At 52.6% G+C, this 26117-nt stretch overlaps 1 protein-coding gene across 2 annotated transcripts; it reads left to right on the plus strand.

The window, feature by feature from the left end:
- The first annotated feature begins 1009 nt into the window (after positions 1-1009).
- Positions 1010-25965, plus strand: PLEKHD1 (pleckstrin homology and coiled-coil domain containing D1). 2 transcript variants are annotated; one of them, XM_019733458.3, is made up of 13 exons: positions 1010-1580; positions 10072-10165; positions 10511-10600; positions 10796-10899; positions 11675-11766; positions 12777-12829; positions 18432-18526; positions 19976-20069; positions 21569-21747; positions 22303-22435; positions 22759-22903; positions 23289-23438; positions 23716-25965. In XM_019733458.3, the coding sequence occupies exons 1-13, from the start codon at positions 1432-1434 to the stop codon at positions 23883-23885; spliced, it is 1548 nt and encodes a 515-aa protein (XP_019589017.1). In that variant the 5' UTR covers positions 1010-1431; the 3' UTR covers positions 23886-25965. The 2 variants fall into 2 exon arrangements, with proteins under 2 accessions (XP_019589017.1, XP_019589018.1); XM_019733459.3 differs by having other exon boundaries at positions 10823-10899.
- Positions 25966-26117: the final 152 nt, after the last annotated feature.

Raw genomic sequence — 26117 nt, forward strand, 5'->3', positions numbered from 1 at the left:
AGATCTGTGCAATTTATCATATTAATTATACCTCATTTTTTTACTTGGGAAAGTTAATCTTGAGTCTATCTATAAACTGACTCGGCTCTCTAGCTACCCATCTGCAAATTCTGTTCCAATTGGACTTCTTTATCTAACATACGAGGAATCAGAGACTGAAGGGGAAAGTGGTTTTGCCAAGGGCGTGGTGAACCCTGAGATGGCCAGCGGCTCCTCAGCCTGGGAAGGACGACTGCAGCGTGGTCTAGCCCGCAGCCTCTTCCTGCGCAAACTCGCTTCCTTGCCTTTGGAGCGGTGCGGGCAGGCAGCGTTGCGAAAACAGCCTTCCCGCCCCCGGGGGCCCGACAAACGTCTGCCAGGGCCTGAAAGTGAGACTGTCACTTAGAGCCACCGAGAGGAGCGGAAGTGGATGGCGCGCCGGGCCCCAGGAAGCACGGGCCAGGCGCGCAGATAAATCACAGACTCCAACTGCACTGACTGTTTGGGTTTGGCACTGAATGCCAAATGCCGACGCAGACAGCCAAGTTCGGGGAAAAGAAATCTGATGCCAGCGAGGCGGCGGCGGTGCAAAATGAAACCCACCTGAGGGGGCGGGGAGGGGAGGGAGCGGCTGCGGGCCCAGATAGAACCTCTTCTCGGAAGGGCGCTTCCAACACTTACCTTAGTCTCACCTGGCCACCGCCCTGTTCGAGGAGATATAAACGTTTCGCTTTACAGGAGAGAAAACCAAAGCTCACCGCAACTTCACGGAGCTACGTAAGGACTGAGTTGGAATTCCAAGCCCGGTTGTCTGACCCCAAACCCTGCTCCTTGCTCTCTCCCACCCAGAGGCAAGTAGGGCTCTGCAGGGGTAACTCCAAGCCCATCATAAGCAGACGTGTCCCCAGTTCCGATGTAGGCGCTGCACGCGACAGAGAACCCAGGATAGAGATGGGCGCGAGAAGTGGGGGTGGGTAAGTGCTATGGCCGCATCCCGGACCGAGCGACCCGCCGGGACCTTCCGGACGCACAGAGCCCGGCCTTCCAGCCGGCGCCCGCACTGATTGGCGCTCGCGGCTCGCCTCCAGCTGGCTCACCTGCCCCACCCAGCCAATCCGGGCCACCAGAATTGGGGCCGTCGCAGGGAGGGGTGGCGGAATACTGCCGGCTGGATGCTGAGCCTCCCTCCCCGCCGAGTCCCCGCCGGGCCCACCCCAATCCCGAACCCTAGCCGCAGGCTGCGCACCCCGCGCCCCGTCGGCGCCGCGCTCCGGGCCCGCGCGTTTTAATGCAGCAGCTCCGCATTCCGCCGCTCCACGTCTCCGCTGCCTGGGACGCTCCTCGACGGCGCCCGCAGCCGCCCGCAGCGCGCCCGCCCTCGCCCGGAGCCCAGCGTCCTTGCCGGCCCGCGGAGTTGGGGGGCCAGGCCGGAGGCAGCCCTGCTGTGGCAGGATGTTCATGTCCAAGTCCAACTCGGTGTCGCCCTCGCCGTCCCTGGAGCAGGCTGACTCGGACGCGCTGGATATCAGCACCAAAGTGCAGCTCTACGGTGTGCTGTGGAAGCGGCCCTTCGGGCGGCCGTCGGCCAAGTGGTCCCGGCGGTGAGTGCGCCTCCCGCGCCGGGTGAGGACCGTCTGGGGAGGGAGCCCAGGGCCTAAGAAGACCTTCCCATCCCCTTCCTTACAGTCCTGCCTCTGCCTTCCTTTGTGATCTTGGCCTCTCCCCATTTCACTCTACGCTGACTCTCCCAGGAAGATGTGAATCCCAGCCTGGGCTGGGGTCATCTGCCCGAGGGCTGGTGGAGCTGGGATGGGACCACTGGACTGTGGGTGGTGATGAATTCTCTGTGGAATGGATCTAAGTCCGGGTGGGGAGATTGGGTGTTGGCTGAAGAGATCGTGGCCATGGTAGGAGCCCAGCTGGGTCAGGTTGGGCTAGACTCTGTCCTGAAGGGAGAGAAGCTACATCTCCAGCCAACGTTATCCTCCTGGGACCCTCACTGCCAATTCTGTCATCTTCACAACACCCCTCCCCCAGGGCTCGTGGAGCGGGCTTAGAGGTGGGGCACGGGCGTCCTTCCCCCACCCTACTGCCTATCCCCAACCGGTGCACACTGAGGGAGTATCTGAAAGACTCAGGCCAGGGGAGTGGGGAAGGACCAGGAAGGGTCTGCGCCCAGCCCAGCCGGGGTGGGGTCCATGTTGGCAACCCTTTCAACTGGCCCTTGAATTTTATTATTATTATTTTTTAATCTATGCAGAGGGAAAAGCTTCTCCAGTGCTTCAGGCAGAGAAGCTGGAACTGAAAGGAGGGACTAAACGGGTGGAGGCAAAAGCAGAGGCTGAGGTGGGTGGGCGATAGATTGCTCCTGCCTGATGAATTGATCCATTGGAAAGGGTAATGGGAAGGACCAGAGCAGCCCCGAACCCCGCGTCTTTCAGCACCAGTTTCCTGGTCCCCAACTCAGAGGCCACTCCCCAGGTATCAGCCACTTTCCACTTAAAAATAGGCAGGAAGATATTGCAGGAAGGGGGAGCTCACAGCCCTGAACCTGCAGGAAACTCCCAATGCTGGATTCAAGAGCAGTGGACAGTTTCCGCCTTCAAGCCAATCTCAGTTGGAAAATTTGCTACTGGAACAACCTATAGAATTTAGACCCTGATCTCGCCCCTGCCTGGAAGTGTGACCCTGCCAATAAACTAGGAGTGTGTCCACAAGCCCCTTCCCATCCCACACTATGAGCTGGTCCCTGAGAAGGGGGCTTCAGATGTTCCCAGGACCACAGATCACCAGCCCGTGTGGTATGGCTCGGTTCTGATGTTCTATTTTGGTGAATAATATTTCTACAGGACGACAGTACAAATGGAGCTGTGGATGGTGTTTCACATTTTACATAGCTGGTTTCACACATGTACTTTTGTTAGCCCTGCCACGTTTCTCTCTGGGATTCAGTGGGATATAGATTCCTTGAGTTCCTCCAACATTAAGCTTATCTCTGATCCCCTAAATGGAGGCCTGGGGCAGCGTGGAGAGCACCTTGTGAGGGGCTTTTAGGGTTGTGCTGTCTGAGCTACAGTTCCCGAGGGCCAGGAGCAGCCTTGTCTCTACCAGGGCACTTGAGTAGGGGTGGGAAAGCTGCTTGTAGGTTCACATACCCTTAGCACAATGCCCCCTACCCTTCTCTCTTCTGCCTCAGCTGTTCCAGGCAGCCAACACTCCTCCATTGGGCCTGGCTGCTGTCCTTGGTATTACCTCTGGGTCTTGTCATCTAAGACTTCTGCCGGGCATTTTCAACTGATTGCTAGTAAATGCTAGGAGCCTATGACTGCCACACTGCACCCCCACCCCCAGGTATGTCCCTAAGCCCCTTTAACCCACAGTTCTGGGGACCAGGCCCCTGCATCCAGAATTGATTCCAGGGCTGGCAGGTGTCAGGGACAAAGGCTCCCAGCCAAAAGCACAGTAGTGGAGCCAAGGAGGGCTTGGAGAGCTGTAGCACCCCCCGCCCCAAGAATCTCCCTCAGTAGCCTCACAGCCATTCAAAAGCCCATCCAATCTAAGAATTATGGAGCTGTCACTGTGCAAAGACTACCCCTCCTCTGGGACTTAGGAAAGAACTAACATCCCACCTACTCACTCTGGCCTCTGTCTATGTTCACGCTTGTAGAAATACCCCCCCCACACACACACACACACAATTTAGTCTTGGGTCAGCAACAGAGCCAGCCAGAGAGGGTCTAGGGGTGGGAAAGGCATGATGCTAAGCTGAGTCCCCTCTCACTTCCCAGCAGAGCCCCCTGGGCCCCAATTCCCCGTTTGTGAAATGGACTCTGGACCTCAGCTAATTAGCAGCCACAAAAAGGCTTGGGGAGGGGGCAGCTCAGCCCTGCTACCACAGAGCCATGCCATTAGGGCGATCGATGCCCTAGTTGGGCCGCAGAGGGGAGGGGGCCTGGAAAGGCTCCTGCATTGCATAAATAACAAATGGGCAGGATGGAACTGGCTGTGGCCAGCTGGATTCCATAAAACCTTTTCCGCTCAGGGTCTGTCTCAGGCCATGTGCCTCCAACCCCTCCCAGGGCTGGGAAGGTGCCCTTGAGCTAAAGGGTAAGCTTTTTTTTCCATGGCGACAAGAGAAAGAAATCAAAAACATTTCTTCACAGAGATAAGAGAATCTGGGAGAGATTCTCCCAGAATCTCTAAATCTTACCCTCTAGACAAGAGAGGGTAAGTTTGATGACTGTCCTCCCTGTAGCCTGTGGCCAGTGGAGGCACGGGTGCTATTGGCAGAGACCTCAGCAGCTCAGAGACAAGGAGGAAAGGAGTGGAGCATCTCGGCCTCAGCCAGTGTCAGTCCCCTGGTGGAGCTGGTAGTGGGCAGGTGAACTCTCCCAGGGTTTAAAGTGGGGTGCCCAGCATTCTACTCCCTCCCCCAAATCCCTTCTGGAAAGGCCAGCATTCTATTCCCCAGCATTCTACTCCCAAGGCCAGAGCCCCTGACGAGAAGGGCCCAGCCAAGTTCTTCCTGCAGCAGGGTTGTCTGCTTCCCCAGGTACAAGGTGGCCAGTGAGCCCTGCGCCCAGCCCAGCAACAGTTCCCTCTTATGGAACGTCGGTGGGTCCCTGCCTCAGGGAGCTGACACAGTGTTCACTGAGTGTCAGGGGAAGCGTGGAGCTGGTGGCTCCAACCCACACATACCCATTCTCAGTGTCCAAGGGGCTTGGGGACAAGGGAGGCAGGGTCCTAGTCTAGAAGCTTACGGCTGAGGAAGGAGGGGCAGCCAGGCTGCTTGTTTCTCCTTCCTGTGAAATGTAACCCACGGGCACTTCCCGTGTCCACTGGGTTCTCACTGCCCTCTTGAGAGTGAGATAAATTTGGCCCAATGTCTAATCCCACATCCCGAGGAAGTCTAAAAGCTGCACCAGGGTGTCTGCTAATCCCCAAGAGACTCTCAACGAGTTTCCTTGTTTATGGATCCATTCCCTGTCCACTGTGTGCATTCCTTATTGTGCCGTCAGATGAAGAACTCAGCTCGTTCCTCACTCTCCCCCCACCCTTCCCCACGTAGATGCACAGACTCTCACACAAGGTGTTTGTGAGTCTAGTAGTCTATGCTGAAGGAAGGCTTGGCAAGGAGGCGTTTACATCACACAAGTGCAAACACTTGATTGAGTGTCAGCTCCAGGTTTCTCATGCCTTCAGTCACCCGCCTTGCCACCACCAGGGAGGGGCTAATTCACCACTGTCTCTTGACACTGTAGGACCCAGACTCTGGCATCATCCCTGGATCCACTCTCCTCTGCACTCTCCTCTATCCCCCCTCCCTATTTCCCCCAGGGTTTCCCCCAACTCCAAATTCCTCTCACTATGATGCAAGGCCCTTTCTAGCCCTTACTCCCCAATGTGGCTTCTGTATCTCCAAACATTAAGGCAGAGGGGATGGGCCGTGTTAAACAGGTCCCATCCAACTTAGAAGGTACCTGTGGGTCCAAGTAGCATTTTCTCTCACTTCTAGCTGGGTCAGTTGTGAGGCCAGTGTTGACCTTCAAGCTCTGGTTGAGCCTTTGTTGCATTCAGAGCATTGAGGAGGGGAGCAAAGCTTAGGAAAATCCCTGCTGGGACCCCAGCTTGTGTTGAGTGGCACGTGTGTCAGCCCTGTCACCTGAGCTAGAGTCCTGGCCTTTGTATATCATCCCAGACTCTGCTCTCCCGACCCTTGTCTCATTATTCAATAAGCCCTGCTGATTTTTGTCAGCAATGAGCAGTAATTTTTATCACCAGTAACTCTAATGTGCCCCTTTACCTGTTGTGGAGCCCTCAAAGCCACCCTCCCCATGTTTAAAACTACAATTTGACCTCACAAGTGCCCTGTTTGAAACCCACTGGCAGCTCCCCTCAACTTCAAGAATCCCAGCCTTCTCACCCTGCCCTGCTCTGGTCCCTGCTTCTCTCTTTGACTTTAACTCATCCCTACTCCCCTTCCCCCAGCACCACCTGCCCACCCCTTTTGCACATATCTGCCAGTAATACCTGACATATTTTGATAACCTTGAACACACGGTTCTGTGTATATGCTGTTCCCTCTGTCTGGAAGGCATCTCCTCTTCCCCTTCCTCCCAGATTCCTAAGATACTCCTATTCGTTCTTCAAAACCCTGCTCAGTTGTCACCTCCTCTCAGAGAAGTCTCATGGCCAGTCACGTAAACAATTCATTCCACCCTGGTCTGCACTCCTCCTGTATCTCATGCCAACTTACAGCATCACAGGGTACCCTTGTGCTTTATAATGTTGCAGTAAACATTTATAATGATCCCAGCTCCCCACTTACCAGCTGTGTGATCTGGGGCATATTATTTAACTTCTCTGTGCTCATTAACTCACCTAACGTCCGTGAGGAGTGAATGAGTTAACACATAATGATGTTACGAGAACAGGGCCAGGCAGAAAAGAAGAGCTTGATAAACATTTGTTACTTTTTAAATTATTGATTTCTATACTCTCTTTCCCACATTTGACTATAAGCTCCTTGAGTTCAGGGAGTCATCAAGCCCCAGGCCCAGCATAGTAACTGGCTGTACCGGGTGATTAGTTAATGCTGTCTGACCTGAGCTAACCAGGAGCTTGCAGTTACGACGACTCTAGGTAATGAGGACAGCACAGCAAGTGAGAATATGGGCTTTGCCCACAGACAGAGCTAAGTTCCGAGTTTGCCACTTACTAGTTGCTTAATCCCTCTGTGCCTCAGTTTCCTCACCACTGAAATAGAAAAACAAATATCTCCATCTCTTAGAGTTATTGTAAGAGATAAGATAATGTGTTCATTAAAACACTTAGCAAAGGGTGTGTCTTGGCACCTAGTAAATGCTCCTTAATCTAGAAGTAAAAATACAATTTTTAAGACGAGAGAGAGGAGACAGCCTGGGTTGACACTGACCCCTTATCTCCCACACACTCTCCAGCCTTCACACAGCCCAGGGGGTGGACAGGGAAGGTCCTAAAGCTTTGCCCAGGACTGGAGTCGGGCCTGGATAGAAACGTGGGCTTCAGACAGGAGGGAGAGGCTGTGGGGACAGAGCCAGGAGAGCAGTTTCCAGGCTCTCGGCCTCACGTGGAAAGGGGCTGACTCAGGTCGTAAATGGCCATCAACTGTGATTGGATGCCCGTCAGCTGTAACCAGTGAGCCGTTGGCCACTAATATAACTGCTGTGGCTACGCTAGCAGAAAAATGGGGGCTGGCAAGAAGATGGTGGCTGGCAAGCGCAGATTGCCATTAGGATGGCGGAGTGCAGTTAGCAAGGGGTTGGTTGGTTGGCAGAGAAGCAGACGGCAGGTTGCGGATCGTGTGGCTTCTGCTTCCTGTGTCTTCAACCCAGCCGCCAGCGAGACTATAGTGGCACGAACTCCCTATCTGTGGCTGCGTGGGTGTTCCTTTTTCGCCTCACTATGTCCTGCGTTCTTATGTGGGGAGTGGGAGCAGAGACCCCGCGGACTGCCCCGCGTGACAGGCAGATGCAGGAAAGCGCTGTGTATTTGGGGGACAGGTAGTTGTCCAGCTGGGCTGGAGCCAAGAACTCCTGCGGGTCAGAGCCTTGTGAGCACAAATGAGAAAGAAGATCAGGTGAGGCTACAGCAGACACTGAGCCTAATAATAATAATAGTACTAATAAAAGAAAACATTTATGGAGTATTTACAATGTGTCACACAATGTTCTAAGTCTTTATATGAACACCCATTTCATTATCCACACAACCCTGAGAGATATAGGTACTATTATTATCCTCAGGTTGTACTGAGGGCGCAGAGGCCTAGAGAGATCAGATGACTGGCCCTGGCTACCCTGTACGTAAGTGGCAGAGCTCTGACCCTTAACTACCCCAGCCTCGATCCCTGCTGCCTCTGGCCCACCTATTTCCTGCCCAGGTGCTGGCATGAGTGAGGAAGTAGCTCCTTAGGCAGAGTGGTGTGGGGAGTAGGAGCAGCGACTGTTGTCCATGGGTTCCAATCCCAGTTCCACCTCTTTCCTGGCTGTGTGACCTTGTATACAGCACTTGTCAGCCTCAGTTTTCTCACCTGTAGAATGGGAACAAAAAACCTTACCTTCCAAGAGGGTTACATGGATCAAATACTCTGATACTTGTAGAGCACTTAGCAGGGGAGCCAGCACACCTCAATTAAGGGTGCCTATCTCCAACCCTTGTATAGCCAGCTCAGCTCTGCAGGGCCCAGAAGGAGGTGCCAGTTATTTGTTGAATCAATGAATGAATCTTCACAGCAGCCCCAAAAGACAGATATTTGCACCCCCATTTTATAGAGGAGCATGGAAAGGGCAGCTCAGCCAGGCTGGGAGCTTGCCTGAGGCTGTGGCTGGAAGGATGGGCATCACTGGACTCCAGAATCTCTGTTCTCTCCCTGCCCATGTATCCCGTGATCATCTGCCTGCCACCCCCACCCCCGAGTCCTTGGCACAGTGCTTTGCCCTGAGTGGGGAGGGGGCTCCAGAAGTGTCAGGAAGGCTGAGCTTAGCCTCCTGTAACAAAATACCATAGATGGTAAACACCTGTTAAACTGTTCAATGAAGCAACAGAAATTCATTTTCTCACTGTACTGGAGGCTGGACGTCTAAGGTCAGGGTTCTGGTAAGGAGCCTCTTCCTAGCTTTCGGATGTCTGCCTTCTCACTGTACCCTCATGTGGGAGGGAGAGAGAGCGCGCTTTCTCTTTTTATAAGGCCATAGTTCTATCAGACCAGAAGGTGGACGGGGGTTGGGTGCTGGAGGGCCCAGAAGGTCCCTGCCGTGCTACGGAGAGTGGTGTTCCCATGCTCTTTCTCCACTGGGGGCAGAAAGGGGTAGAATCGACATTAGCGGGATGTTACTTCTGGGGCCCACAGCTCCCTTTCGGCGTCTGGCTGGGCCAAGTGGATCGATGCAAATAGAAAACATGGGTGGGGATGAGATGTACACCAAGGGACAAAGTGAGCTTCAGTTTCCTGGAGGAGGAGAAAAGGCAGCTGTCAGCAGTCCCAGGGACTCTCCCCACAGCAGCTATGGCTTCAGGAAGGACCACACAGTTGGTGGAACCGTCAGAGATTCGCTGACTTCATCATGCCTACCAGCAACTTTTCAAGCCTCTCACAAGAGGCGTGCTGGTAAATGGTTAACAACTGGCTCCCTTGGGGTGACGTCAGGTGGGACAGTGTGTAACTACTCCCACTATGACTGATATCAAGCTACCAACACAATGTCACTGAACTCAGAGCTGAGGAGAGAGTTGCACAGTTGGCTACTGTGAGCCCATCGGAGCCAGCTCCAGCAAACCCCTGCTCCCAGCGACCCCGTCCCATCACAACAGCGGCATGAGCAGGGGCCCTGCGAGGAAGGAGCCAGCCACGCTGGGGGTCCTGGAGCTTTCGGGCTGTGAGGCCCAATGGCATCGTCTTATCCCAGTCAGCTCCAGTCATTAGTCCTGTAAGGGTCACAACGTGGGCCCAAGTGCTCCGCATGTGGGCATCAAGGTCTCCAAGAGTCATGAAGCAGCAGGATCCAAAGTGAGACCTGAGTCCAGAAGGAGGCGGTCGAGCAGTCTGAGACCTCAAGGCGTGCAAGTGTCACATGCAGACCACAGGCCCGGCCTCACCAGCCCGGTATCCACGTTCTGTTCAATCGCCAGCCTTCACGATCTCTCGTCACAAGACCCATCTTGGAATCTTGTGTCGTTCTCCCCTCCTTCCACCCCTCCTGGGGTAGACTCTAAGGGACTGGAGATAATGGCTCAAGGGACTGAAGGTCCCTGAGGGGAAGGACCACAGACGCCCTCCTGTGCCGAGAGCATCAGCTAAGAGGAGATGGAGGAGCCAGGCCTGGAGGCCGCTTGTGCGCCCAATGGAGCCAGGCTCGGCTGCCTGTGGCAGTGGGCGGCTGGCCAGCTGAGGCCTTTGCCCAGATGTGAAGCATGAGTTGGTGAGGACGAGTCTGAGCTGGTGTCCCCTTGTGCTCCCCATGTTAGTGCAGGGCCCCCAAAGATGTTCTTGTTGTCTCGAGAAACCTCACCCTTCTCTCCTGGTTGTCCCTCTTTTCCCACCACCCTCTACAGGTTTTTCATCATCAAAGAGAGCTTTCTTCTTTACTACTCTGAGAGCGAAAAAAAGAGCTTTGAAACCAATAAATACTTCAATATACATCCTAAGGTGAGGGGCACTCTCCCCAGGGCCACAGTGGGGGGGGGGACCTCTAGGGACAACAGGAGAGGGTATCCTGTGAGGATAAGGGACTGTCCCTTTTCTTGCTCTGGCCTACAAAGAGTTCTGGAGAGCAAGTCCTGGGGCACAAGACTCACTGCCCCTCCTGGGCAGAGCCCCCACCCTCCTATGACCCAGAGCCTGACTGGCCCTTCCTGTCCCCTCAGGGAGAGTTCTGGTCTGGCTCCCAGCCTGGGGCCCTCAGCAGGGCCTGGCTATGGCTGAGAGCTCCCAGAGGCCTAGAGTGACCTGAGATGGGTGGGGTGGGGGCTGCTTGTTTCCGTTCTTTCTCAGGGCGTCATCCCTCTGGGGGGCTGCCTGGTGGAGGCCAAGGAAGAGCCCAGCATGCCCTACGCCATGAAAATCTCCCACCAGGACTTCCATGTGAGTGAAGCTGTCCCCTCAGCCTGGGCTCAGCAAGCGTAGAGCAGCTTCCCTGGGAGCCCCCAGGTCCCTGGGGCAACCCCTTCAGCGGCCTGGCCATAAGGGTGCCAGTGCCACTGGGATGGGGGGGGGAGCAGAGCTGGGCCTGGAGAGGCCTGGGGCCGGCTCTGGGTCCTCAGAACGGCCTTCTCTCAGGTACACCGTGGCCCCTCTTCCTGGCAGGGGAACATCTTGCTGGCAGCGGAGTCTGAGTTTGAGCAGGCGCAGTGGCTCGAGATGCTGCAGGAGTCGGGGAAGGTGTAAGTACTCCCAGCAGGAGGGGGCAGCCTGATATCCAGAAAGGGAAGCGGTGTGGGCTGGACTGACCCTGATCTTCCTCTCTCTCTGCTGGGATCCCGTGAGCACTGAGGAGCCCAGGAGAGGGCAGCGGAGGGAGGACAGTGTCTAAACCTTTTTGAGGACAGGGTGTGGGAGCTGGACAGGGTGGGCGAGAGGAGATAGGCCATGTTTATAGCGTCCATGAGGGGTCTTCAGTGAGCTTTGAGCAAAATGAGCTTTGCTGGTCTAGAATCACAGGTGGCAGATGTGGACACCATTTGTCTGCAACTGTCGGGGGTGAATCCAGTGTCACTAGTAGGATTTGGCTGCCTCCCGACCCCCATCTCACCTCCCCAGGCCCATCATTAATCTTAGCACAGACCATCGCTTTATAAATCAGAGTCCCGATCACAGAAACCTCCAGCCCAACAAATAACACTGAATGTGTGCCCTGTGCCAGGCCTCATGCCGGGTGGTGGGCATTCAGTGGTGTAGAAAGCAGCCAGGAAGCAATCTCTTCTTTGCTCCAAAAGTGCTGTTGTCCCACTTTGCAGCCTGGGCCGGTCTCTAGGGATTGTAACTGATCAATGCTGGTGGCATGCCCAGAGCCAGGGGTGCCAGAGTGAATGCGAGCTGGGATCCTGGAGAGAAGGACTAGGCAAGTACAAAACATGCACTTTCTCCTCTACCCTTCTCTTTTCACGATTTTGTGCTTCTTCCTCTTCTCTCCTCTGTCCATCTGCCCTCCCTCTGTAGGACTTGGAGGAACGCCCAGCTGGGAGAAGCCATGATCAAAAGCCTGGAGGCCCAGGGGCTGCAGTTGGCCAAAGAGAAGCAGGAGTATTTAGGTTGGCTGGAGGGATGGGCTGGAAGCTGAGATCCCCTGATGGTAGCACTTCAGGGCCAGGGGCTTGTTGGAGGACTGAGGTGGGGCAGGGTGGGGGTGTCTTGGGTGGAGCTTAGCAGTCCATGAAGAGCCAGATACCAGCTTGGAGTCTGGAGGGCCTTATGGTGTAATAAATATTCTTTTGGCCAGCATGACAGGAGGCAGGAGAGCCCGGCAGTTAGGAGCTTTGACACTTACCTATTAGCTGTATGTTTTTTAAGGCAGCATAGCCTCTCTAAGCCTCAGTTTCCTCATCCTTAAAATGGAGACAAAAATAGTCCCTCAGTTTCCTCATCCTTAAAATGGAGACAAAAAAAGCTTTTGGAGGTGGTATGGGGTTGGGGGAAGTGAGAATGCCTGTGAGCACTTGTATCAGGCATGCCGTAAGGACGCCGTAAATGGAGTTGATGTTATCCTGCCCTGGGCCCCCAGATCCTGGGCTTGCCCCCAACTACCACCCCCCCAGTCCCCTTAAATCTGACCACAAGTTTGCAGGACACTGGCTCTGATTGTCTGGTTAACATGCTGTTTGGGGAAGAAAAATGTGCATCTGGAGTTTGGTCCTTTGCCTGGGACCCTCTGTCCTGCCCCCTCCTTAGACACTTGGGGCTCCAACATTGGTTCCCCTCTACCTGCACCAGACACCCCTATTCCCTCAGGACCTGCCCTCCCCCGCTGAGGTTAACAGCACCCTTGGGGGGTACAGAGACACACTTGAGCTTCCAAGGATGAAGCCTTTCTTGCCTTGTGAATGCACAAAGCAGGGACAGTGACAGGAAAGGAGGGTAGCAGCTCAGGCTGCAGGGTGGCTTCCATGCCAGGTGCTGCCCCCACCCTCTGGCCTGGGCACAGCAGGGCTGACCTCATCCTGGGAGACTTTAGGGGTGACAGAGGTGGATGGCACCAACCCCCTCGGGACCAGATCTGGAGTGAGCTTTTTGTGAGAGTGTGTGTGTGTGTTCACTTTGGCAGACAAACTGATGGAAGAAACGGAAGAGCTCTGCCTGCAGAGGGAGCAGAGAGAGGTAGGCTCACACTGAGGCCACGCGGAATTGCTGCCCTTCCCCACCACCGCCCTCCTGGTGGGCCCCTGAACAGCCGAGGTGTACTGGTTTGTTTCTGGCCTTAAGGAGTGATGTGGGGGAGCTGAGCACCCAGAGAACTGGCTGGAAAATCTCATGGGCAGAGCAGGGAAGCCAATGAGAGGATAGTGCTTGGGACTTGCTGTAGCTTCTTGGCAAGAACTATATTTCCCCTTGCCAATCCCGGGGAGGAAACTAAAAAGGGCAGGCAAGCATCTTCTAGAGAAAGAACTATCCAATCATTTTATAAGCTGTGTTGGTAGGTGATGAACTGCCTGCCGCTGGTGATACTCACATGAGGCTGGATGGCCTCTCTTATTTATGGAGGGGTTTCTGGCACCAAAAGGGTGATCAAGTTGGGTGATCTCAGCAGTTTCTTCATTTTCTAAATGTCTGTAGGTAATACAAATACCAAGGGAGCCAGCATTGGCCTGAGGCAGCATGCAGAGTAAAGGAAACTCTTGCCTCATTTGAGGGTAGGGAGTTGCTGAAGTCTACTTCATTTGGAATCTCCATGTAGCATCGGGCCTTGCTTATTCATTACCTCCCTTAAAGGGCAGGATAGGGTAGTGGTTAGTGGTGTGGCGTCTGGAGCCAGGCTGCCTCTGTTTGTATTGGGCCTTCGCCATTTCTAGCTGTGTGACCTTGGGCAAGTTACCTAACCTCTCTGAGCATCAATATTCTCACATGAAGAGTGGGGATAATAATGTAACCCATCTTACTAAGGATATTGTGAGGATTAAATGAAATGTTACCTATAGTAGTGCTTGGCACATAGTACATGTTAAGGAATCTGTTTGTTAGTATTACAATCATGTTGTTATTACGGGCCCATCCTGCACATGCACTGCTAGGCCCGAAGCTGCAGCGAGGAGCCCACTGAGGGGCCCTTCTCTTAGCCCAGCTGCTTTTCCTTGTCTTCTCCCCAGCAAATCACCGAGCAGGGGCCATCAGCCTTGGCTCAGTGCCTGCCTCTCGACCTGACTCTTGCTAATTCCTTTCCTCCCAAGATGCCCTTCCCTGGGCTCTGCAACAGGCCCTGCAGTTATGTCCCCGTAGTACCCCAGACATTCCCAGGGTCTGGCACAGCAGCTGGTCCAGCTTGAACACTTCAAATATTTGTGGAATAACGCAATGAAGGAACACTTTTGATCCTTATAATTTTACATCTGGATTTTAATCCAGTATGACAAATCCACCCTCATTTTTCTTCTTCCAAAATTTTATCAGACATTCCTGCCCATTTATTCTTCTAGCTGAATTTCAGCATCATCTTGTAAACTAAGAACAACAATAAAAAAAAATAAAACTGAAAAACCAAAACATGTTGAGGATTTGTGTTAGGATTGTGTGGATTTGAGGTTTGGCATAGTGACAGCACAGAGCCCTCTGCCACCCAGCAGCATTCCAGCTTCTGTGTCTCCAGGCTCTCATTCGAGGTCCTACATTAGAGTTTTGGCATTTTTTTTCATACAGTTCTGTACATTTTGAGAAGTGAGACTTCTGGTGGGTTGTCAGCAACTTAAAGACAGGTAATTCAGGAAGTCAGGGGATGGGATGGAGTGACAGACACAGCCAGTGGCAGAGCGAGAGACAGGCTTATCCATCAGAGAGGCTGAATCTGGGGCAGCAGTCAGCCAAAGGAAAATTTAGACGCTCTATCTAGGTCTTTAGCCAGGAAATGAGGACAGCGGAGACCCACTGCACACAGGCCTTGCTTAAAGCCATAGCATGTTGAAGGAGAGAAGCCTGTCAGCTGTGAACTCCCTGGGTTTATGGTACAAAATGTGAGAGATTCACCTGGGCACAGCGGGTTCCCACGGTGAAGGCTGCTCTGGGCAGACAGGAGGGAGAGGACTGGCCCAGGCTCGTGTTCCTGTGTCAGCTGCTTGTTCCAGATCAGGAATAGAACTGAGTCATTCTGTTAAGGTTTTTCTTTCCTTAACTTGCTCATCTATATAATGGGTCTGGCTGTCCCCTGCATCTTTGCCATCTCCACTCCAGGTCATGGAGATTATCTGAATGTGCCTTGGGCCACTTCGAAAGGCATTTGGGGAAATGGCCCAGTGATGAGGTAAAGCTTCTCTGCTCTCTAAAAGGCAGCCTGGTGTAAAGGAAGACTCGGAGTCTGGCACCAGGAGACCCAGGTCAGAGTGTTTATCACTGACTGTGTGGCCTTGGACAAGTTAACCTCTCCTGAGCTTGTTTCTCTATCTGTGATGCTCTGATAAGAGTCAGGGTTGTGCTCGCCTAGCTCCTGGGTGGCTGTGGAGCTCAATAAAAAAGAATGCAGGGGAGCGCTTTGTGGACTTGGCAAGACTCATGCAGATGGTCGCTCTGTGGTAGTGCAGCCCTGACATGCTCTGGGTGGCAGAAAGGGCCTGGGACTCTGGGGCACGAGCAGAGAGTGCAGGGACAGCTCATCTGCTTGGGGCCAGAAGACCATACCCTCCTTGGGCACAGGCCCCTCGAGTATCCCCGGCTCCCTCGTCTTATTCATACCCCGGAGGAGGGCAGCCTGCCTACCTTTCCTTTTGGCTGAGCTGTAAGAGCTCAGCCTTGCATGGGGGTGGGTACAGGGGAAATCAGAAATGCCCAGGGCCAGTCAGGCAGGGTTCTTGCCACCTAGGATGCTCCCAGTCAGAACACAGACTCTTGGAGTAGGAAAGAAGATCTTACTACAAGGTGACACTCTTTGCTGACCTTCCTGATGGATGTTGATTCTGATTTTGTGATGAGCAACTCATTACCTCTGGAGGGAACCTTTGCATTATTGCTCCACTATTTGAAAGCTCTTCCTTTGATTGAGCTGGAATTGGCCTTCTGGTGACTTCTTTCCAACCCTACACTGCAACTTAAATCAGGTTCAAGAGTCAGAAGGACTATGGTGAAGAAAGGCTTTAGCTGAAGCAGGTCTTGACTGACCCCAGCCTGTGGCAGGGTCGCTACAAACATTCCTACCATCCTGGGCTGCAGGAACTGGAGGTTGTGGCTGCTCCAAGTTTGTAGGTTGTAGGTTCCACTCTAATCAGCATTCTCAGGCTACACCGGGACATCATCTTTATTTAAGAATCAAGCAGGTGAAATGAAAGGTGGACAAGAAGTGAGAAACCAGGAAGGACATTGTCTTTCTTTTTCCTCTTTTATACACAACCTTTTACTAATGGTAGAAATCGTGCTCCTTGTACAAAACTTGGAAAACACGCTTTATCCTTAATCCTACAATTGACAGAAAGCTACTGTTAACTTTTTGGTATTTTTCTTTTGGTCTTTTAAAAATATACATTATTCTTATATATATTTTAAACATAACAGGATCATATCAGATACTCAGTTTTATAGCTTGCATTTTCATCACACCTTTTGTTGTACCTTCATTAACATTGTACCTTCAGCAATGTTTCGTGTCATTCAACATTCTTTGAAAACATCAGTTTTAGTGGCCATGTACTGTTTTGTCATATGTGATGTTTCATTTAACTAATCTTCTATTCTAGGACACGTAGGATGTTTTCACTATCATAAGTTATGCCACAGTGAGCATCCTTGTACATAAATCCTGGTCTACTTTCTAATTATTTCTTTAGGATAGATTCCTAGAGGTAGAATCACTGAGTCAAAATGCAAGAACTTTTAAGACTCCTGATGCATATTGCCAAATTGCTTTCCAGAAAATTTACACTCCCACCAGCAGCATACGGCCATTTCCATGGCATTTTAATCATTTACTTTCTCCATTTTCAATTGCAAAAAGATGTCCCAGTGTAATAGTAAGTACAGGGAAATATTTGCAAGTTGGAGTGTTGGAGAAAGAAGCTCTCCAGTCAAGGTTGTGGGATGGCGTCCTCCAGCTAGATCATAGGTGATCTGTTCTGAAGCAGCAGAAGCCAGCTGCTCTTCCAATTTTTCAGGTCTAAGCTCAGGGATGCTTGTAGCCTATAACTGCCCCAGTCCCCTGAACAGCCCTGCCACAGCTGGCAGAGGTCATCAGAGAGAGGAAATAAGGTGGGTTTTTTTCATCTGAGGGCACAGAGAGGTTTATCATCATTAGCAATACCATCAGCTACTGAGAATGTATTAAAATAGAGGTTTTCAAACTTTTTAAAACTCTGAACTTTTCTTCTGTTAAAAAGGGGAGGGTCTATAAGAATAAAATTTTAATTATATTTATACTATATCTATATATGTTTATGTCTACTGCAATAGCACGCAACCCCAAAATATTAGTGGCTTTGAATGGCAAACATCTATTTCTCACTCAGCTACATGGGTCAGCTGGAGCTCTGCTCCACGTCTCCTCTCAGGGATCCAGGCTAATGGAACCTGCATCATTTGCAGCAATACTGGCTGTCATAGCAGGGAAAAGGGAACATAGCATGCCATGCTGTCTCTTAAAGGCATCTGCCTGGAAGTGACACACTTCTGCTCACATTCTGTTTGCCTTAGCCGGTCCCATGGCTCCCCCCTTCCCCCAGCTTTTGCAGGTATACTGTGGCCATGCAGTGTGCTGGTGGGGCATCATTTTGCCCCTTGTGATGAGCATTAGTGAGTCACATCAAAAGTGCCAAAATGATCAGAAGGGAAAAAAAGAGCAAATTTGGGTTAAGCTTAGAGAGGGAGGGCATGGGGTTTGGAATCAGACTCTTCCCTTTCCTTCAGGTTTTTTCCCCTTCTCTGTAGTTCCTCAAAGCCAATGGCAACTTCTCCCTTCAGGCAGCTACTCTCCATGGCAGGGTTTTCATGATCCTTGAGAGAAAAGCCCCTGGGTGAAAATGAGAATGTAATTTGGAGCTAGAAGATAAGAAGGTGGATCTAGAAATAATATCCTCCCACAGTGTAAAATGTGAAGGAACAAAGCAGTCATCACAAAAATGCTTCTAGCCAAGCTTCACTTGAAGTGTACCCCCAACACCACTTGCTATTGAACCCCAGGAAAACAGGACCCCTGGGGGGCACATACTGGCTGGGAAAAGCCTCGTGCTTGTTGGCATTCCTCAAGGGACTGGTTGGTCCCCTGAGCCAGCCTGTCCTGGGCTCTCTGGCTCTCCTGTTCTCTTGGGACTGAGTATAGGGGAAGCTGCAGCCACCTTCATGCTCATTGTTTCCCAGATATCTTGAGAAAAAGAGTCCTTATTCTTTGACTTTGAGCTGGGAATGGCTTTTCTTTGTCACTTCTAACAGATATCACTCCAGGGATCTTTAATGGAAATATACACTCACCACCTTATCCACCAGGGCTTGAGGGCCAGCCAACATGCCTTAGGGTGTGAGTGACATCTAGAATTACCACATCCAGTTGCAGGAAATAATGCGGGGATCGCTTCTAAACCCTGCCTTCAGCTCGCTAAGTGTGTTTGAAGTGAGCCTAGCACTTCACAGACTTCAGTTGTGTTGCGACTGTGTGTCATTGAGGGGGCCAGAGCTCTTTGGGACTTAATTTCAGATCTGGTCCAGTGTATGCCCCAGATTGTGGGGATGACTCCCAGAGGTTAGAGTAAGGGTTCCCTTTGCTGCCCATGACTCTTTTCTGTCTGATTCTCTGCAGGAGCTCGAGCGCCTTAATCAGGTGTTGGAGGCTGAGAAGCAGCAGTTTGAGGAGGTGGTGCAGGAGCTGAGAATGGAGCAGGAGCAGATCAAGAGGTAGTGGTGGTGCCCGGGAAGGGAGAGGGAGGAAGGTGCACCTGGGTTAGGGAACAGAGAAGCCATGTTCCCGGTCAGGCCTGAAGAGGCTTCCGCCCAGGGGATCCTCACTTGATGACGTGGTTAGTCTGTCTTCCCAATGCTCCAGGCCTTGGGGGTGTGTCCAGAAGAGTTGTAGACCCCACACAAATGAGCCACTTCTCTCCACTGGGGCATGAGGCATAGGCAGGTACAGACAGACATCCCCCCAAGCAACAAGCCCTCTTGCCTCCATGTCAAACCTTCCTTACCCAGGGCAGACAGGACCGAGCAGGTCTGGAGGTGCCATTAGCCAAGACCCCCAACATTTCCTGTCTTTCCTGTACAGTCCCTTCACATTCTGGCTAATGGTGTCCCTTGGGATCCTTAGTCCTGTGTACGGTTTAGAAACCAGTTCAACATTATAACCATTTAACAGAATTAGAATCTCCTGAAGGTAGGGTCCAGAAATCTGTATTTTTAAAAAGCTCCCCAGGTCGTTCTGATGCAGCCGATCCAGGAATTTGGCGACTCCTGCTCTGGGGACTGTTATTGGTGGTGTGGTTACCGTCGTCATCCTCGTTAGCAGCAGCAGCGTCACTATTGATGATCAGGGATAGCCCAGGAAGACTTTCCTTGCAACAACCCTATAAAGGACGTCATTAGACATGTATTTTAGGGAGAGAATCTCAGAAGATCTTATCAAGTAAATACCAAGCGCCTGCTCACTTCCAGAATTGTGCCAGACATTGGAATAGAAAATAAGTCCTCTGCCTTGAGGATCTGGGTGGGAAAACCAGACTCACACCTAGGAAACATCAACACAATAATACATGACCAGGTGCGAGGAGGCAGAGGCTGACTCCCTGTGTTACAGGAATTAAGATTTACGCTTGAGCCTCGTGGGCTTGAACAGAGGTTGGATTGAGCTGGGCCTTGAAGGATAGGTAGGATTTAGAAAATTTGGGCAGGAGAAGGGGCAGACACTGGCCAAGCAGGTGTAAAGAAAGGCCTGAAGTGGCCCAAGCTTGTTAAGAAAGCAGCAAGGAGTTTGTCACCCCACAGAAGGTCCTCAGTCATGTCCCATGTCAGGGTGAGTGTGGGTTCTAGCAGGGGTTGTCCAGGGAAGGCAGGGTGAGGCCAGGACCTCCTTGTTCCCCCAATGTTTCTCTCTGCCTGTGGGGCAGCCCTGTGTTTATCTGTACTGACAGATGCATGAGTACCTGGAGCAAGTGACTTCAATCCCACTTGGCTGGGATCTCCTTTCAGCCCTGGCCCCTACAGCTGCTGTCAGGGTGTAGCCATGCACAGGGACCTGGTCTTCCAAGGACTGCTCTGTGCCTTACTGGGAGGTGAAGCAGAAACTATTCTGTGTAGGAAGGGAACTGGGAGGGTTGGGCACTGCCGTACCCGTGCCTTCTGTCTCTGCAGGGAGCTGGAACTGACTGCTAGATGCCTCAAGGGTGTGGAACAAGAGAAAAAGGAGCTGCGACACCTCACGGAGTCCTTGCAGCAGACACTGGAGGTGAGGGGCCACTGGTGGGATGGTTGACTGGGAGGCAGGCGGATTAGTTGTGTCACGATACTGTTTTTTCCAATGGTGTTTCCCAGAGGGTTATCTGCAAGGGAAATGGGTACTAAGAAGCACTGATCTAAGGGCGTCTTCTCTAGACTACTGAGAACTCCAGCTGACATATGAGGCCCAAAGCAAGACCCAGAAGGGCAGATTCAAGTCTGCCTTTGCTATGACCGTGACCTCAGGAAATCCACCTTCTTCAGTGCTTATATTTTTATACCAGATGGAGGATTGATTAAGGTGGGTGGCTGGGCCACCCACCACTTCCTTCCTGTGGCTCATTCACTTAGCTGCTCCCAGGTGAAAACTGAGCACAAAGGGAAATCAACTGCCAGGTCACCTCCATTTAATACCACAGAAACTGTGACGGGGAGGAGGAGGTGGCATGTGTCAAGGACAAAGTGCCAGCTCCTCAGCATGGCATGCCAATGCGTGCTCTGGCCCCAGCCTCTCCTCCCCTGCTGCCCACTCTCCCTCTGCTTCTCCCCTGCACCCCACACAGACACCCCAACCCCTACTCCAAACCACTGAGGTCATGTGCCCCGACGAAGCCAGACTCTTTCATCCTCCACACCTTTGCCTACACTGTTCACTCTACACAGAACGTCCTTTTACTTCTTCTCTGCCGGAGAACTCTTTCATCCTTTTCTAAGACTCAGCTCAGGCATCACCTTAGTCAAGCTTTCCTGACTCTTTGAGGCAGGAATTTGCTCTGAGCTGTGAGCTCCCACAGCACTTTGTACGTCTGTTATGGCACTTAACATACTAGGTTGTGTTTTCCAGGCCATGACCTTCACGAGACTGTGTCTTAAAGTCTCTCCAAGCCCAGCACCGAGAGTGAGCCTGGCATGTCGTGGGGATCGTAATGTTTACTGAATTCATGAACTGCCTGGCAGACTGCAAGGGTTTCTACCTGAACTGGGGCTTTGTTTGTGGTGCCTTTATTTATTTATCTTTCTCCATTTCACATCATGGGAGGTGGTTCCCATGGATAGTTTCAACTCCAGAATTTCTGGGTAGTGCAAGATCCCAGTTTGATAAGAGGGGAGAATGTAAATCTGCTCTGGGGCTGGTCCTGTTGGGCATTTTTTGCATGAGCCCAACACAGTCCCTCACTTGCCTCTGGAGTAATAAGGACCTCAGAAGGTCACGGTGCCCTTGGGTGTTGTGCCCTGGCTGTAGGTTTCACCTCCAGTGGAAACCATATTGGGCTCTTCCTTGACTCCCTCGATAGAGGGGTAAACTTGCCTTGTTGTGAGGAAGGAAATCTTGGTTGGCTCTTTACTTCAAGGGAAGAATGAAGACATTTCAGGTGTCCCTCATAGAGGACTGAGAGAGGAGGGCATCAGTGCCTGGAATTGGAAGGCACGTGAGGGCAGCCATGGTGAGGATCCTAAACGAGGCTCTTTCTCTTCCTTCTCTCGCTTCTTTCCCTCCCTCCATGCCAGGAACTCTCCATAGAGAAGAAGAAAACCCTGGAAATGCTGGAGGAGAATGAGAACCAACTGCAGACACTGGCCAATCAGAGTGAACAGCCCTCTCCCAGTGGGGGTCTCCATAGCAACCTAAGGCAGATTGAGGAGAAGATGCAGCAGCTCTTGGAGGAGAAGCTCCTGGCCGAGAAGCGGTGAGGAGTCTGGGAGTCCATGATTGGCATTGAGGATTGGTAACTTTCCTTCAACTGGACACCTGGACTCTTGGGTTCTAGTTGGCATTGACCAGATAGGTCACTCACTGCCTTTTGCCTAGGACTCAGTTTCCTCACCAGGCAAATGGAAAGAGAACATTCACTACCCAGAGCTGACTGGATCATTATCTCTTGCAATGGTGTGAACTGTACAGACAGTCATTTTGTCCATATCACAATGGTTTGTGGCCGGCTGGATAGGTCTTCGTAGCCCCTTTTCACAGAGGAAACTGAGCCTTAGAGAAGTTATAGAGGTCACAGAACCAGCAAGAGCTGGACCCAGGACTTGGGTCTTCTGACTCTAAGGCTAGGGTTCCCCTTACTGACTATAGCACCCCTCTTAGCACCTGGGTGGCAGAGCCCAGAAGGTTCTGGGGCTCCTGAAGCCTGAGTCTCGGGGTTTCTCCAGCCAGGTCTGTATGAGGGGCTGCCCTCCCACCGGAAACCCTGTTTGGTGAGTGAGCTCTGACTGAGTGCCTCTTCCACCCTGGGCAGAATGAAGGAGAATGAGGAGCGCTCGCGGGCCCTGGAAGAGGAGCGTGAGTTCTACTCCAGCCAGTCCCAGGCACTGCAGAACTCGCTTCAGGAGCTGACGGCACAGAAGCAGCAGGCTGAGCAGGAGCTCAAGGTGCGTCTCCTCACCTGGAGACTTCCCTCACTTCCTTGCACTTTATTGGGCAGCTACCTGAATTACCTCTGCCAATCTGACCAGCCAGCTGCAGGCAATGGAGCCACCCTGAGGGGAAGCTGTGGGCCTGCCACTTCTGTGGGACATCGTGGCTGGGTGTGGGGCCGAGTTCAGACCATCTGGTTGAGGCAGGAGATGGTAACTTCCATCCACATCCAGAGGCGAGAAAGCCTACTTGAGCCACAGGTGATCAGGGAAGGCTTCCAGCGGAGATGGCAGCGGCTCCCCAGGGCCCACTTCTCTCTCCCTCCCTCTCCCCTCAGGCTGAGGTGAAGGTCCGCATGGACCTGGAGAGGCGTCTGCGGGAGGCAGAGGGGGCCTTGCGGAGCCTGGAACAAGGGCTCAACTCCAAGGTGCGGAACAAGGAGAAGGAGGAGAGGATGCGAGCTGACGTGAGCCACTTGAAAAGTAAGCCTTGCCCTCCAGTGCCGGGTCCCTCAGCCCTGGAGCTCAGCCCCAGCTGGAGTCCAGGCTTCGTGGGGCCTGGAACAGGACCTAGAACCCCACACCAGGCCTTATGTGCATTAGATGTTCATAGATATCGGTGGAGTTTCTTCTCCAGACTCCCGCCTGCAGACATCTCCTTGGTGCCGCTTCCTTTTGGCTGTTGGATCTTGGGATGGGGGTAGGGGAGAAAGCCTGCAGTTCTGACCCCTCCAGCAGGCGGCTCTGGTCTCCCAAGGGATGGGATCAACGTGTTTCTCACGCAAGCCCACTAGGATTCTTGCGAGGGGCGGAGCGAGGCAGGGCAGGGCAGGGCCGAGAGAGGGACGCGGTTGATCTGTGGCCGCAGGGTTCTTCGAGGAGTGCATCCGGAATGCCGAGCTGGAGGCCAAGATGCCGGTCATCATGAAGAACTCCGTGTACATCCACAAGGCGGCCACTCGCCGCATCAAGAGCTGCCGCTTCCACCGGCGTCGGTCCAGCACCTCCTGGAATGACAGTGAGTGTCGCTGTCTGAGTACCCAGTGGGCTGTCGGTGACAAGGCAGGAAGAGGGCAGAGTGGGAAGTGGGAAGTGGGAAGGGCAGGCCCAGCTCTGAGGTCAGACAGTGTGGCCTTGAACCAGCTCCACCAGTGTTAGGGCTTCTCCCGGGAAGGAGCCGGGAGAAGCTCAACAGCAGGTGGGATGGTGAGTGAGGAAGGTGGGAATTGGGGACAGGGCCAAGCCTTGATAGAGGGAGAGCTGTTCATGGGCCCGCGGGGCCACCATCTCCCCAGTGAAGCCGTCCCAGTCCTTCATGACCTCCCAGCTGGAAGCCAACAACATGGAGGAGCTGAAGGAGGTGGCCAAGCGGCTGAGCCGAGACCAGCGCTTCCGGGAATCCATCTACCACATCATGGTGACTCAGCCTGGACCACCCTCGGCGCTTCCCCGCGGTGGAAAATGATGGGCTTTCCTTCCTGCCTCCCAAATCTTTTGTGGGTCAGGCTGGGAAGGGACAGCAGGGGGAGGCTGACTCTACCTGGCTTCTCTTAGGTCTCCTCTGGGCCAGAGCTCCACCTGGGGCCAGTCTCACCCTCAAAGGACAGGGACGCTACCTCCTTCACTCCCACCCCAAGCCCTCCCCTTGGGTGTCTACACCAGGCCCATGCAAGCCCAAGCTGGCGGCCTCCTGGTTGTCATGATGAGGCCCAGAGGGGGCCTGGTTTCATGTAGACACTATTTTACGGTTGGGGAGTGGGGCGGGCAGGGGCCACACACCTCTCTTGTGCCTGCTCTACCTCTCTGTGACTGCCACCCTGCCTGTCCTCGTGTGTGAAGGCCTCCCCTCCCCACCTTGACACTTGCTTCCTCCAGGGGCTTCCTAACCCCGTTTGCTTCAGAGACTCATAGACATCACTCAGTCAAGGGCCCTCACTTTGCCCACATTATGGGGTAGGGAAGAAAGGGACCTAGCACAGCAGCTCTGGGTACACAGCACACCATACAGCCACTTCCACCCTTCCTGAGGTTGGGCCTTGGCTATGACACCACCTGCTTACTCCCCTCCTCTGGTGAGCTCACCCACCTGCAATCTCAGCACCCTGTGAGGGTGATGTGACCCCACCGCCACCACCCATATCCCTCCTGCATATGTACCTGGGGCCCTGGGCCCTGGCTGGGAGCTGGGACAGCAGCGATGCTGAGAGCTCTCCCAGAGGACGCATAACAAGTCAGGGAGTGGAACAAGATGGCCCTGGCTCCTGCGTTTTCTTCTGGTTGGGCAGGGAGGCGGCTACCATGACTTTGCCGGTCTGTGGGATCACAGATGTCATCCAGCTGCCTGTGCTCCAGTCGCCTTGCTGCCTCCTCTCCCTGCAGAGGCTTTACCCAGTGAAGCAATGTGACCACGAACCCTGGAAGATGAGGGCTGGGGCCTGTAAAGTGGCCAGTAGTCATTTGTTGACTCCGTGTCATCAAGGGTGAAGCTGAAACATGTACCTGCAGCTTTTGTGGAAGCCCACCACACTCCATGGGGCTGAGGGTGGTGGGGTGTGTCCCTCACTCATAGACAGACAGTCTGTCCAGCTCTTCTCCATCTAGGTCCACCCTCCAAAGCTGCCTGGGTCTGTTGGTTTCTTAAGAAAGGGTGTCTACTTGGGACCAGGGTGCTCAGGGACGCTGGTGGTATTAAAGGTGCTGATTTCTCTCTGCTGCTTGGAAAACAGTGAAGAGCCCAGTCTGAGAGATGGACAGATGGCTGCAGGGTAAGTCCCAGCAAAGGCGTAGGTCCCTGGGGATTTGCATGGGACTATTTTGTGGGTAGAGGAGTGTTGACTCAAAACTCATGTGTGTCCACTGCTAGACTAGCCACCAGGCTGGACTTCACTGCTCTGTGCCCAGACCTGCCTGGTAAAGCTAATCTCCACAGTCCCTCCTCAGTGATGGGTAGGTTTTGATGGCTTCAGCGAGTCTCTTCAGGGTCTAGGTGAGGACGGGTGGGGGTGCTTCAGAATCAATGCATCTGACAGGGATGAGTCTAAATGTAAAACCTTTAAACATGTATTATAGAAACCTGCATAAACCTGGAAATCATTTATCTCACATGTATGTAGGATGGACTATGAAATGAGAGGGAAGATTTATAAAACCAAGATTACTGTTTTATTTTTTTGTTTCTTTGTTTTTAAAGAATTAGAGTAATAATGGTTTACTCTTGGAGAAAGATCTTTTGGAAATTTTCAAATGCATTTTTTTCTGGGCCAGCTGTTCACCAGAAAGGAAAGTGTTTTCCATGCACATTCACTAATCTCTAGTTCTTTTTCTCCTGTTTTGCCCTGTACCTACCATGCCTCAGGCAATTCATAAGTATTTATTTATTAAAAACATTATGTACCTAGCACTGTAAATAGAAAAAGAGCAAAATCCCTATGTGAAAATATGTAAAGGTGGGAATTGTTTGAACTGGAAATATATTGATCTGATTTTTTTTTTTAAGAAAAAAATCAAAACCCTTATTCCTTGGCCAATTAAATGTGTTTCCTGCAGTATGCGTGTGGTGTGGTCATTGCTAGACAGATGTTGCCCCTTGCAGGCCAAATGTGGAATTAAAGGATTTCCTGCTTGTGCTCTAACAAGCACGCAGGTTTCTCTACATATGAGGAAGTCCTCGCCACTGCTGAACCTCCTGGGAGTGGCT

The sequence above is a fragment of the Rhinolophus sinicus genome, chromosome 3 (assembly GCF_057876585.1).
Source record: "Rhinolophus sinicus isolate RSI-liver-muscle chromosome 3, RSI-T2T, whole genome shotgun sequence".
NCBI classification, from domain to species: domain Eukaryota; kingdom Metazoa; phylum Chordata; class Mammalia; order Chiroptera; family Rhinolophidae; genus Rhinolophus; species Rhinolophus sinicus.